At 41.4% G+C, this 14,357-nt stretch overlaps 1 protein-coding gene across 2 annotated transcripts in view; it reads left to right on the forward strand.

The window, feature by feature from the left end:
- MALT1 (MALT1 paracaspase) overlaps positions 1 to 14,357 on the forward strand; it is a 619,135-nt gene that overhangs the window by 445,570 nt on the left and 159,208 nt on the right. For both annotated transcript variants that reach the window (XM_086960480.1, XM_086960479.1), the window contains 2 exons: positions 2,950 to 2,973; positions 5,183 to 5,386. In XM_086960480.1, coding sequence (XP_086816606.1) covers positions 2,950 to 2,973; positions 5,183 to 5,386 — 228 coding nt within the window. The remainder of the gene's footprint in view (positions 1 to 2,949; positions 2,974 to 5,182; positions 5,387 to 14,357) is intronic.

Raw genomic sequence — 14,357 nt, forward strand, 5'->3', positions numbered from 1 at the left:
GAGATTATTCACTCGGGAAGCCTAAATCCAGGTGGTTCTAGCCATGGTGATATCTCACCTGGATTATGCCAATTCTCTTTACTTTGGCATTCCGCTCTATCTTACAAAAAAACTGCAGATGGTTCAAAACCAGGCAGCAAGGCTGATCTCCCATGAACCTAGGTGGAAACACATCTCGCCCACTATGAAAGAGCTACACTGGCTCCCCATCTTGCAAAGATGTGCGTTTAAAGTTGGCTGCTCATATTTAAAGCCTTACATGGTGCTAGCCCTAAATGTATATCCAGACTTGACCAGAAATATCTACGTGCACGGAGCTTACGCTCTGCCCATAAGAACATTTTAACCATCCCCTCCTGTAAACTGAAACTAATAGGCGTTGCAGGTTTGCAGTATTGGCCCCAGCTTATGGAATAATCTTCCGTTAGACTTTAGAACTTGCACGGAACTTGTGAGATTCCGTAGACTTCTTAAAATGTGGCTATTTATCAAAGCCTAAAATTAGACTTGTTGACAACTAATTAAATGAGGTTCCAGAAAAAAATGTTAAGTTCAGCGCCAAGAAACTATTCGGTGTACGAGCACTTTATAAGAAATGTTTAACATAACATAACACTGTATCGCACTGTTTTAACTATCCACAAACCATCTACGTCTGCTATCAATCATTGGAATTATACTTGTCTTTGATCCTGTACAGTGCTATGCTGACTTTTGGCAAGGTTTGCATGGTAGAAATACTGCATACATACATACAAATATCCCTTTCTAATGTATTCCCTAAAAGGACTATCATATTTGTTTTCTCCTGCTCCTGGTATTATGCTGACGTGGGACCTTAATCTGCTCTTGAGCTTCTTGATGTGTTCTCCTTTTAAGCCTCTTAATAACTACACTCTTCAGCTTCCAAAAATGAAAATTGTGTTCTGTATTGGTCACTTCTGCCTGACACATTAGCAAGCTTCAGGTTTTGTCAATCCATCCTCCATATCCACCCTTTCTTTCACTGGGCACTATTGCATAGACTCTTGGGATCGCAGGCAATGTTGTTTTGCTCGTTCTTTCCTGCAGGACGTCTTGGTGTAATAGAACTCCTCAGAACCACCATCCTCTTAGGAATGGTACTGGCTTGTAATTGATTCAGTGGGTGAGGCATTTGCTTGGTAGACTTATCCATCAGACAAGTTACTGACATTTGCGGGGAGGAGGGGTGGAATCACAATGGAGGTCTGTGGTGCTACTTACCAATGTGTAGGAGCTATGGAAACCTTTTCTAGATTCCGTTCAGGATCTAGGAGAATGAGGCAAGGACTCCACCAGAAAAAGCATTACTGAAGATAATTACCTAATTTTTCTGGATACCTGCTGCATAGAAAAAGCCGCAATAGGAACTGCTGGGATATCTGTGCCCCAAATACTCTGGGGTTTTGGTTCCATGTAAGAGACTATCCCAAAAGCAACTGATCAGTGACCAGAATCCATTGACATTTCTTGTGCAACATTTCAAGAAATGTGCAGCCACCTAGCTCCAAGCAACTGTTGGTTTCACATTTCAGGGTCTAGCATTTTTTAACGGGTGAAAACTCAGTGTAATGAATTGTCGCACTGCAGAGCAGTTGAAAGATATGAAAAAGTATAACATAAAAAGTGCCAAAAAGACTGCACTTTATCTACAATTGTTGAATGTATGGCGAGTGACAAGTCTTACGTTACCAATATTCATGCATATTATGATTTATTGAATAATGTATTGTTTTGCATTTTCGTCCTAATTACTGGTTGTACTTCTTCAATATTGATTAAATCGTACACAGGACCAAAGCACCTTCTATAGGTTAAAGTTGAAATTAGAAATTAATTTTGAAAGATACAGCTAATGTCCTTGAGATTAAAGTTGATGAATGGTAAACCGTTTAGTTTGTATTTTCCATTCTACAAATACTTTGTTGTAGTAGTGCCATCAGCATTGGTGTTATCCTTCATATTATTTTAATATTGGAATTAATAATTTTACATACATCACTCCATTCATATTTTGATTTTAAAAGTAACACCACCATGGTTTATATATGAAAAACTCTAACTTTTTTGGGAAAAACTGGTTAACATAACTTCTACCAGTTTATTCCATTTGATAGTCTGGACCATGTTTATCTTGAGTATGGTTTGACAAAAAAGGGTTATTTTAAATAACATACTACTCTTAAAGGTCAAGTGTCTTAACAGGTCGCAACCATTTAACTAGTATATTTAAAATTATCTAGCTGGTATGGTATGTTGAATGGCGCTTGGAAAGATCAGTAACCTAAGACTTTTGAGCTGCCCTTAAATCAGGAACAGTTAACTTTTAAAAAATATTGTGAATATAGACTTCTATGTGAGAGTTGTTCGTAAGTGTTTATTTGTGCCCTTAAAGCATCAGGTGTGACCTAAATTTATTATGATTGGAATTTTTTAGCTGACTTTCTCCCACTAGAAGCGTTTGCTACCCTACAATGGATGGTACAAAAATAATGCACGTTGTCTGGCCCATATTTTAAGTTGTATATGTGGTTGTCTTTATTTACATGCAAATAGAAAGAAATATTTGAAAAAACATCTTAGTTGGACAGTAAGTTTAGGACTGAAATTATAGTAGTCTTTAAGTAGAGTAGATTTACAATTGACTGGAGCAATTGTTAATTTTGGGATATGACATTTAAGAACCTTAACATGTATTTTTTCTGTTTCACGTTGTCTGCAGTAAGCACTGTTCTAGAGTATGACCATATATTGTACATATTGTTGTTTCAATATCTTGTTTTACTGTCTGTTTTAAATCATGAATAATTTCTGTTATTTGAACAGTAAACCTTTGAACCTAGAAGCTTTGGTGTAACTTTGATATTTGACAAAAAACTCCATGGATATTTATATGCTGAAATGCCATATTTAAAAATTTTCTTTTAGATGAATCAACTGACAGACTCTTTGGTAAGTATTCAAAAGCATGCGTTTCTTTTCACATCAATATGTCCTTCAAAAAATATTTGGATTTCCCATGTGTAATTGTTCAATGGCTCATGGGTGATGAACAATTCGATCCTATTTGTGAATCAATAAATGATCCGTGACTAGCACAGCCCAACATAATTTGAGACCTGAACACATGATTTTATTTTTTTCAGGCCAACTTCAGCATGTTAGTGTGGCATCCTGTGACAAGGACGTGTCTGATCCTTACCACTAACTTCTCTTACCTTTACTACGACTCACATTTCCTAATTGGACTTCTAGTGTCCCTCCTCAATCTTATTTACCGTGCAGTTGTCTTTCAAACTACGTATTCATTCATTCCTTCTCTCCCCCAGCATGCCTATGACACTGCCTATCCTATTCCCATTGTCCCCATTTCCAACATCTGTTTCACTGTATTGTGTCATCCTGTTGAAGTCGTTGCCCATCCATGAATTTCCTCACTCTTTTCTCTCTACATCCGTTTCTGCTGGCTTTCTTTCATGTCTCTGTTTGTCCTGCACACCTAGTCACCTGTTTTGTTTATTCTTTCTGTTGTCTCTCGATATATTTACCTGATCTAGACCCATTCAAAACAGAATACTCAACTTCATCTAAGAGGCAATTGATGGTACAGCTGTGAAATTATAAAACAATGATGCAAACACAATAGAAAACTAATTGCAAATACTTATAGTATCTTCTCATCCATCTGTTCTAGAACCTCTGCTAGCTTGATTTCAGTTAGTGGTCATTGTGATGTACTGCGCCGACTCATTGAGCAATAAAACCCAACCCTCTCTTTTGGCTTATTGATTGACTTGATTTTCCGGACCGCTTACTAGCTGCAAATAGTATCATGCTATTATAGGTGGGGGAGGAACATTAATGACTGGATGAGAGGGGTGATGTGCTTGCTATGAAATATAATTTATAATACAGATGTGCGTAAATATACTAGATGAGGTCTCCAATATCTGCTAAATATTGACAGAGTATTTTTTTGTTCTCAACAGAGGAAATGCTATTGAGGATTATTTATTTCAGTGAGTAGCGGAAAAATCATACAAATGGCCTTATCGGAGGCTTTGTCATGGAGTTCTTGACAGTAAAATGATAGAATGAAATATACTCAAGAGAATTTCTTTTCATGCTTGTCTTCTCTATTTTCCTCTGGGCTATTTTCTCCCAACTCAGGTCAGCTGTGCCTCCGCACTACTCAAACTAATGTAGATAGACCTAATGCATTGATCTTCACAGCTACTTTGATAATACACGAACCAGATTACAAATATTCTTTAGTTTACAGAAAGATGAACGTGACATTTCTTATCAATCAAGAAAAATGCATTCTGGCCAAGACATTAGACATCCAAGCTTCAGAGATGACAACCACTGTGACCTTCGAAAAGAATCTTCTTCTTTGGACGTTTATGGACAAAGTTTCTACGTTAACACCACCCCAAGCCTATGGAGAACCATCTTTCAGAGCAGGATATATATTTCCCTCAATTTGTCGAGCTCAAAAGCTCTCTCACGTAATAAATATAGGCTTGATGTACACAACACTGGTCACAAAATACTGGCTGCAAATTGTTATAGTAAATTTGCAAGATAAGTGTTCAATTTTGTGAACAGACTTATATATTAATAGGTTGGGTTGCAAAATTTCCATTCAGAATGGGTGGCAGTCCACCTGCCTCATTAATATTAATTAATTATGTCTCAAATTGCTTCTATTTTGATGCCTTCTCTGGGATGGTGACCTGCTGGAGTCAGCAGGCCCACAAATCTGTGATCCCATTAAATAAAGTACATTTTAAGGAAACAGTAGTGGGTTTAAAAATAGCCTTTTCTGAGAAAGTGGCAAAAGACACTTTATTTTTAACATATGCTTCCTTTTTTGCAAACCGTTTACCACCCAAGCTAGGGAATCTGTAAATTTTCAATGTTTTACAACTGAATTTCAGTTGCAAAACATTGATATGTATGATACCAAATTGCAATTTGGAAGGGATGCCCTAAAGACATCTCTTCCAAATTGTAATTTGCTATGTATGTCTAAACCCATTTTGTGACTCTTTCAATATATTTTAAACATGACATTATTCAGTATTACAATCTTTTCAAATGGTTTGTTTTCAATGCTTAGTGTATCTGATAATATATGTTTCGGTATTCTTTGCAGCTACAGACAAAGTAGCTTTATTGATTGGAAACATGAGTTACTGGAACCACCCTCAACTCCAGGCACCAATGGTTGATGTATATGAGCTGACCAACCTGCTGAGGCAGCTGGATTTCAAGGTGGTCTCTCTTCTCGATCTCACAGAACCAGAGATGAGGAATGCGGTGGATGAGTTTTTACTTCTGCTGGACAAAGGAGTCTATGGTAAGGAGCCTTGGTGCAGAATAGGTGTACTATTATGTATGAACATTTCTGTATCGGTGTCCCACTTTTGCTGTATTCACTGTATATAAGTATGCACACACAGGTATTTGGGTGATAATTAGGAATTGGGGGCCTGCAAGTGCTGCCAATTGTTCTCTCCTAGATCTCTTCAATAAGAGCTGGGTTACCCAGGTATCACATATTTCCAATATCATTACATATTCAGTTGAAAGCTTGTATAAACAGATTAGATTATAAATATTTGATAGAAAGGAATTAGTTTCTCTCTGACTTCAGGATTAGACTTAATGTACCAAAGAACAGAGCCTTTAACTTTAGATTGTTTGTGTGCATGTGCAAGTCTGAATAGAGTTCTTTTCTTCTTTTTCTTTTTTTAGTCCTCATATCACCGTAAGCGTCTGCCATCGTCACATATAAGACCCAACTGATCCTAGACGCCCTGGGTCTATGTTCCTGCATTCGCTTTCGGCCCCACCAGGCCAGCATCTTTGTACGAGGCGTGGTGTAATCATCAGACCAAAAATTAGATCCGCCTTAGTTCCTTTCCCCAGCGAACCAAGGGCGACCAGATGTTTCTCTCGCTACGTTCCAGGCTTGCCATGTTCAAAGCCCCTCTGACCCATTTCTCAAACGAGGGGGACTGGATCTTTCCATAGTATGCAGATTTCACGTCGGGCCAACAGGATCAAGCATAAGAAGAGGCCCAAGTATTGCCCCGATTCAAAGGTGGTGGTACCTGAACCCTGTCCAAATATAACTAGCTGTAGATCTAGAGTGATTTCCACTCCAAAGATACCCGTCAATGCCTTCTCTATATTGCCCCAGTAACCCTTTAGCTGAATGCACTCATAGAACATGTGCAGATCGTCTGCTTCTATAAAGCCACATCTGGGACATCTAGGGGGTGTATTCGGGGCAAACTTGGCAATTTTTTGGGGGGTGTAGTACAACCTGTTGATGGTGTAGAAATGTTTTTTTTTTAACTGAAGCAGGCTTCACAAACTTGTACAAATTCTTAAGAGACAGAAAGTAGAGCTCCAATATAGATGCCCTCCAAACCAAGTGTGGTGATGGTAATTCAGTGTCTTCCCTATCTAACAAACTACCATACCATAGTCCTATTTCTTTCTTAATTGGGGCTATATTTTGAAACTTTGCCTCCACCTCATAATTGCCCCCTGTATTACCTTTCTCTGCCTCGTACCATGAACATAGTTGTAGGAATTTGAAACGAGAAAAGGTATCTCCAATCCTTGCTCTCAGGACTTCCCATGGTAAAATCCCATCTGAAGATATTAACTCAGACCACACCGAAATACCCGCACGTGCAATTGTAACAGCCAGGCCGTCCTTCAGGCACTCGGGGATTCCAAAATTGGGGCAAATTCTGAAAAGTATTTTATTCCCCACTTTGCCTTGAGGCTTTGCCAAGTATTTAGTGCTGATCTAATCACCTTCAGGCGGACCTTTTTAAAGAACCTGGGGGCTCCAAACTTATACAAAAATCCCTCATTGCCTCCCTCGTTTAGACCATGGCTCTCTGGATCCTCCCCCAATTATTTTCCGTTGGACTAGACAGTAGGCAACAAATGTTTTTAAACTGGAAGGACATACAATATTAGAGAACGTCCGGTAAAGCTAGGCCCCCCTTGATTAACCTTCTCTTTAGTTTCTTCCATGACAATCTGGAGCTCCTATTGGCCCAAATAAAACTTCCAATCTTACCCTGTATTGTACTTAGAAGTTTGCCTGGGAAATCTAAGGGGATGGCACTGAAAAGATAAGCCAACTTGGGTAAGATTACCATTTTAATGACGTTAACGCGGCCGTAGATTGTAAGTGGTACATTTTTCCACCTTAGAAAAAGATGGTCAATCTCCTTCAAAACTCTCTTTAAATTTGTCAGTGGGATATTCATCAGATCCTGCACAATATTTATCCCCAGGTATTTACATTCTGTACTAACACTTCTATCCAAACCTTCAATCCCCCAACACATTATCTCCGTTTTATCAGAGTTAACTGCGTATCCAGAGTACCTGCCAAAGTCACTTAAGATGTTCTCTACTTTGGGAAAAACCTCTATGGGGTTACTAGTGAACGGGGTGATTAGAGGGTATAGTCTTAGTGTTTGAGCAAGAGGCTCCATATAAATATTGTATAGCAAGGGGGAGATGGGACACCCCTGACGCGTTCCTCTCTGAATTTCAAAATTAGGTGTCAAACTCCCGTTAAGGAGAATAGCGGCCGACGCGCCCTCATAGCATTTTATTAAGGAGTTTATAAATAATGGTCGGAACCCCATTACTCTAAGAGTTTCCCAAAGGAAGACCCAGCTGACGCGGTCAAACGCTTTCGCTGCGTCGTACGCGGCCGCTGCGAGGTGCTCGGCCCGTGTCGCTGCCCAGTCTATGCACCCTATTAATTGCAAAGTTTGTTCTTGAATATGCCGACCCGGAACAAAGCCCTTCTGTTCTATTCCTATTAGTTGTGATATTATCTTGACCAATCTCCCTGCTAAAATACCGGTAAAGATCTTATAATCAGCATTCAGCAGGGAGATTGGTCTGTAGGAGTCAGCCTTTAAAGGGCTCTTTCCAGGCTTCAAAATAAGCACGATTGTTGCTTCCTTCCAGGATCGGGGGATTCCCCCTCGCTGTATAAATACTTAATTAAATAGCTCGTGCAATCTAGGTAGGATTATTTCTTCTAGGACTTTATAGACCTCGCCGGGAAGTGCGTCCGTCCCTGTCGCTTTGTTGTTCTTGATCTTTTTAATGTGGAGCTTAATTTCTTCCGCGGTGATCGGCTTCTCTAACATCTCCTGACCTTCCTCAGTTAGCAGTGGTAGGGCTTTATTTTTCAACCACGTATTAATACTATTAATATCCGATGTATCATCCTCTTTATATAGCTGAGAAAATAGAGACACCAGACGCAGCTGCATGTCTTCGTGTTTGCTAGACGTGGTGCCAACCTCGTCGATTATTAACTTATTGATGTTCTTTGCTCTGTCAGCTTTTGTCTTCCACGCCAAGGTCGCGCTTGCTTTTTCCCCATACTCGTAGTGTTCCATTCTATGCACCTCCCACTGGGCCCTAACTTTTTCATCCAGCTTGGTTTTATATTTAGAGCGGACTCTATCAAGTTCATTGAGGATTTGAGGGGTTTCTGTTGAGGGGTTGTGAGTTCGACCTTGCTTCCTCCAATCTAGCTACTTCTAATTCCAAGTTTTTGAATTCCTGCCGATCTTTCCTGTTCCTATCTAGGATCCAGCTGCAAAGTACTCCACATGTATATGCCTTAAAGGCATCCCATACATACTCTGGGGAGGCGGACCCAACATTATCTATGAAAAACATAGAAGTAGATTCCTTCATGTTGCATATTAACTCCTGATTTGACAACATAGCTCTATTTAGTGTCCACCGGAAGGGGGGTTTTACTGTACTTCCTGTATAGGAGAGCGTTATCGGGGCATGGTCTGAAAGTATACATGGCAAAACAGCGATCTCTCCCACTTTATCTAGACCTGCTTGATCTGTAAGGATGTAGTCTATTCGTGAAGCGTGACCATGTATTTTACTAAAGTAGGTATACCCAGCCCCCATCCCTCCTTTGGCATCCCAAATATCAACCAAACCCAGATCGTGAATCATATTAATCATTACTCGTCTTGTATGCGGGGCTGTCACTTGCTTCCTATGATTCGATCTATCTCGAGCGGGATTGAGGAGTACATTGAAATCGCCCCAGACTATTACAGGAGTAGTAACCTCTGTCAGGTTGGCCTGAACTTTAAGCAGGCACGCGGGGTCGTCTACATTAGGGCCATAGTAAGATACTAAGGTGACTTCCGTCTCCCCCATCCTACTCTCACCTGAATCCACCTACCCGTAGCATCAGTTAAAACAGATTTAATGATACAATTGTCTCTCTTCCTAATCAGGACAGCAACTCCCTTATGTGTCATATTTTGTGAGCAAAGAGAATGTTCAATCCATTCGAACTTACCAAAGATATCTCTGGTCTCTAGATAGCTCAAATGCCTTTCCTGTATAAGGAGTATTTGTGCTGCCGATTGCTCTAGGTATTTCATAATCTGCCGCACCCTCCTACCACCACGCAACCCGTTGACGTTCCAAGATATGACCTTTATCCTTATGGTGTTCATTTATTCTCTGACCCCTTCACTTCTCTACATCCGTTGGCCTGCGTTATCATAGTTAAAAATAATGAGACGGGATATAAGGACATTTTTTGAATTTTTCCCTCTGCAACCCCACCGGTGCACCCCCCTACCCCACTCCCCCTCTGACCCCCTGTGACCCCCCCTACCTACTTCTTCCCTGGGGAACCCTCCCTTACTCTCGGGCATACACCCTCGGTCGGAGCCCCCCATGATGTGCGGCTTACTGCAGCGGGGTTGAAAATAAGATAAAGAAAAAAGAAGAAAACAAAAAAAAAAGAGAAGATAGAAAAGTGTAATAAAGCTAACTGCTGAATAGTGTCAACCTTGACTCTCCCCCCCCCCTACCTCCTCAGATCAACAGTTACTATACTTAAACCGTTATGTGTCAAGTTGGATTATACTATGCTTACTATATTTTACAGACCGCTCCACCTCTGCTATAAAAATTTTCATCCTCTCCCCCGCTGCCTCTCTTCCTTATCTTGTCAATTGGGGCATCAACCTCTTCTATATGTCGCATATTGTACATGTGGTTATCCCACATAATACGGAGGGATGCCGGAAATCTGAGTTGGGTCTTGGCCCCCGATTGATTCAGTATGGTCATCCTTTTGCCCAGTTCCCATTGTCTTGTTGCTGTTCTATGGGACACATCTGACCGAATGGAGAAGGAGAATGAGGTAGAAGACAGATTACATTTCAATTGACCAGCTTTTAAGGCAAGAGATAGTATCCTCTCTTTGAGGGAATACGATAGAAAATTGACCAATATTTTCCTAGGGCGATCTTTTCCAGGCACTCTTCTGTACGGGTCCCATTGGGCCCTTTGTATATCTGATGACAGATCACATATTTCCAATATCAATACATATTCAGTTGAAAGCTTGTATAAACAGATTAGATTATAAATATTTGATAGAAAGGAATTAGTTTCTCTCTGCCTTCAGGATTAGACTTAATGTACCAAAGAACAGAGTCTTTAACTTTGTCAAGTCAAGTCAAATAATATATATAGCGCACTACATACCCAGAGGGTCTCAAGGCGCTTGAAGAAGGGTGGGGAGTTACTTGTCGAATATCCAGGTTTTAAGTTGCTTTCTGAATGCTAGGTGGTTCTGAGTGAGGCGAAGGTGACTGGGGAGTGAGTTCCAGGTTTTAGCCGCCAGGTAGGAGAAGGATCTTCCTCCCATGGTGGTTTTGTTGATGCGAGGTACAGCGGCAAGGGCTTGGTTGGAAGAGCGTAGCTGGCGGGAGGGGGTGTAGAAGGAAAGTCGTGTGTTGAGGCATTCGGGTCCAAGTTCATAAAGTGCTTTGTGTGCGTGGGTTAGGAGGCGGAATGTTATCCTCTTATTGATGGGGAGCCAGTGGAGGTTTTTCAGGTGATCAGAAATGTGGTCTTTACGCGGGATGTCTAGTATGAGTCTGCCTGATGCGTTCTGGATGCGTTGGAGTTTTTTCTGAAGTTTTGCGGTGGAACCGGCGTATAGGGTGTTTCCGTAGTCCAGGCGGCTTGTAACCAGTGCGTGGGTGACCTTTTTTCTAGTTTCGGTGGGGATCCAGCTAAATGTTTTTTTGAGCATGCAAAGAATGTTGAAGCAAGATGATGAAACGGCGTTGACTTGTCTGGTCATCGAGAGTGAGGAGTCCAGGATGACGCCCAGGTTCCAGGCGTGGTCCGTCGGGATGGGTGCTTTTCCAAGGGCCTCTGGCCACCAAGAGTCGTCCCAGGCGGAGGGGGAGGTACCTAAGATAAGGACTTCTGTTTTGTCTGAATTCAGTTTCAGCCGTCTGTGTTTCATCCACTCGGCAACTTCTTTCATTCCTTCATGTAGGTTGGTTTTGGCGGTGTTAGGGTCTTTGGTGAGTGAGAGGATCAGTTGGGTGTCATCAGCGTAGGAGAGGATGTTGAAGTTGTGTTGGCGTGCGATGGCCGCGAGGGGGCTCATGTATACGTTGAAGAGGGTGGGGCTGAGTGAAGATCCTTGTGGCACGCCGCAAATGACTTCAGTGGCCTCTGACTTGAATGGTGGGAGGCCGACTCTCTGAGTTCTTCCGGCAAGGAACGAGGTGATCCATTCCAGTGCTTTTCCTTGGATTCCGATGTTTCTGAGGCGCTGTAAGAGGGTGATATGACAGACTGTGTCGAAGGCTGCGGAGAGGTCGAGGAGGAGGAGGGCGACTGTGTCTCCATTGTCCAGTAGAGTTCGAATGTCGTCTGTTGCTGCGATGAGGGCGGTCTCGGTGCTGTGTTTGGCTCGGAAGCCGGACTGTGAGGAGTCAAGGGATTTGTTTGTTTCGAGGAAGGCGGCGAGCTGGCTGTTGACGGCTTTCTCGATGACTTTGGCTGGGAATGGAAGGAGCGAGATTGGGCGGTAGTTTTTGAGTTCGGTGGGGTCAGCTGTGGGTTTTTTCAGAAGGGCGCTGAGTTCGGCGTGTTTCCAGCTTTCCGGGAAGGGGGCGGAGTTGAGGGAGCAGTTGATGACGTCTCGGAGGAGTCTGAATCGAGTTCTTTACCCAAATGCATATGCCATTGTATGTATTGAGAGAGTTAACACATGTAATTTAGCTGACCTCCGCTGAATGGAACTCCAAGACACTGCATTCTCCCCTGAAATATATGGGTCAGGCCACAATATAAAGTAGAAGTAAAGATTCAAAGAAGAAGTTGGGGCAGATTTTGGGTAGTCATCCTCTGTACTTCTCACCTGCCCAACAGTTTCATCCAGTTGGGAATTTGGGCCTTGAAGCATGCACAAGTGGTAGTTTTCATTTACACAAATGTTACCATGATGTGTGCCTGCATGCAAGGAGTGCTGCTGTACCTTTGCAGTAAGAGCTAAACTGCCTGTTTTTATGCCAAAGAAGATTTGACAGCAGATACCCAGTCACCAAGCAAAGCTGACTTCATTGAGGGAGAGGTAAGCATCTATTCTATGTGTTCACCTCCATGCTTTGTTATCATTGTATGATATAATGCATGTGGCTGTGCTCTGATGATATTCGATCTCTCTGCAGTATTATACCTCTTTAGCTACCAATGTTTAACCCCTGATCATGGTGTCTGAGTACTGGCTGTAAATTGGATAAACTCATTGTTGTCCAACAGATTTCAATTGGGTGTCTTATGTCATTGGCAAAGCCACTCTGCTGAGGGGTCTACCTGTCTTCGACCTGTCACCCGTCTTACTCAGTCTTTACCTAGTTCCTTTGGCTCATCGCTATGCGTGTACACTGCAAATTTATACATGTATGCTGATGCCTATTTGATCTTGAATGCAATTAAGATAATGCTTCCGCCCTTCTGTCTTGGATATCATGCTTTGGAGGGAGAGCATAAATTACTGTAACCTCAAACCGTCCAGGTTGGAATTTCTCTTAATCTAGACTTATAGGCCAGGCTGCAATGATCGGCTCTGAGGTCCTTCTATGGGAATGTGCACTTTGCCATCTATGTACAATGATTAATTAGACCCAGTGAGAGTATTTCCATTACTACTGTTTCTGCCAAAAATCATGGTAGTTGATGTTTCCAGCCACACACGAGTATACTTGGGCAACACTATAAATCTTGTCCTATCTCTATGCATTTTTATCCAAACGGCATAGTCAAAATGCTGTCCTACCTGGACTTACTACGAATGACCATACGGTTCCAAACTCTGTGAAGAAAAGTGGCATACATTGTGCAAAGGGGTTTTCTTCTAAATATTGTGAATGATACTCTATTGTTTTATAGCCATGGACCTTCTTTTATCAAGGAGAAGAATTGAAATGATATAGGTGCAATCTTTCTTGTATTGGTAAATTAGTACACAGTGTTCAATTGCCTCTAATGGGTTGAGGAGATCTGTGGCATAATGTAGTCCTCCTAGTATAGTATGTAAGCTACATTACAATTCTGATTTTTAAGAGATCGTTTCGTATTGGCCTGCTCAGTGCAACAAAAAAGTATTTTATCTGAGAGCACAGGTACAAATGTTGAAAGCAGTGATCTTTAAGCCACACTCCAGTCATGGCTGTATTGGAAAAGGAATCCAAAAGTATTGTTGGCGTAGCTATACTCTTTCCCATAGTGATTCTGTTAAATCCATGTCTTCATAAGCTTTTTCTTTTAGGGAGGGAGAAAAGCCACAATCTTGCTTGAGCTGAAATTGATTGAGCACCAACATAGCCCGTTCAGTCAGTAGAGCAAACTGGCTCCTGTAAAGAATCTTTCGCTCACTCCTGGTAGCTTTATAAGACAAAAGGAAGGGGGATCACATGTAACCCTTTGGAGCTTGGGCTACACCATAAACATATGTGAACAAGGGGAAAAATGGCTCCAGCAGGGTAGATAAACACCAAACTTCATGAACAGTGAGGTTAATAATTTTTGGCCTCTGGTGGAATTGCTTGCCTAGCATAATTCATTCATTTTTTCATCGAACCTTATGAAATCGATCAATAAAAATTATGAAAGTATTGTTGGGCAATTTAAAGGAAAACACGGACTAGAAGATTACTTTCTTTTTCAAAGCATTTATTTAATCAATTAATATTTCTAAACAAATTATGATGAGTCACAATACTAGGCGAGCAATTTTGCCAGAGGCCAGAAATTATTAAGTTGGCTGTTATTGAAGTTTGTTGTTTATCTAGCCTGCTGGAGCCATTTTTGTCTCCTTTTTCACTCCTGGTAGGTTGACACATGCAGCTAGACCTTTCACTTAGTGAATAAATGCTGTATGTGTTTAAAGACTAGCCAAACAACGAAACAGA

This window comes from Lissotriton vulgaris, chromosome 3_1, assembly GCF_964263255.1.
Source record: "Lissotriton vulgaris chromosome 3_1, aLisVul1.2, whole genome shotgun sequence".
NCBI lineage: Eukaryota > Metazoa > Chordata > Amphibia > Caudata > Salamandridae > Lissotriton > Lissotriton vulgaris.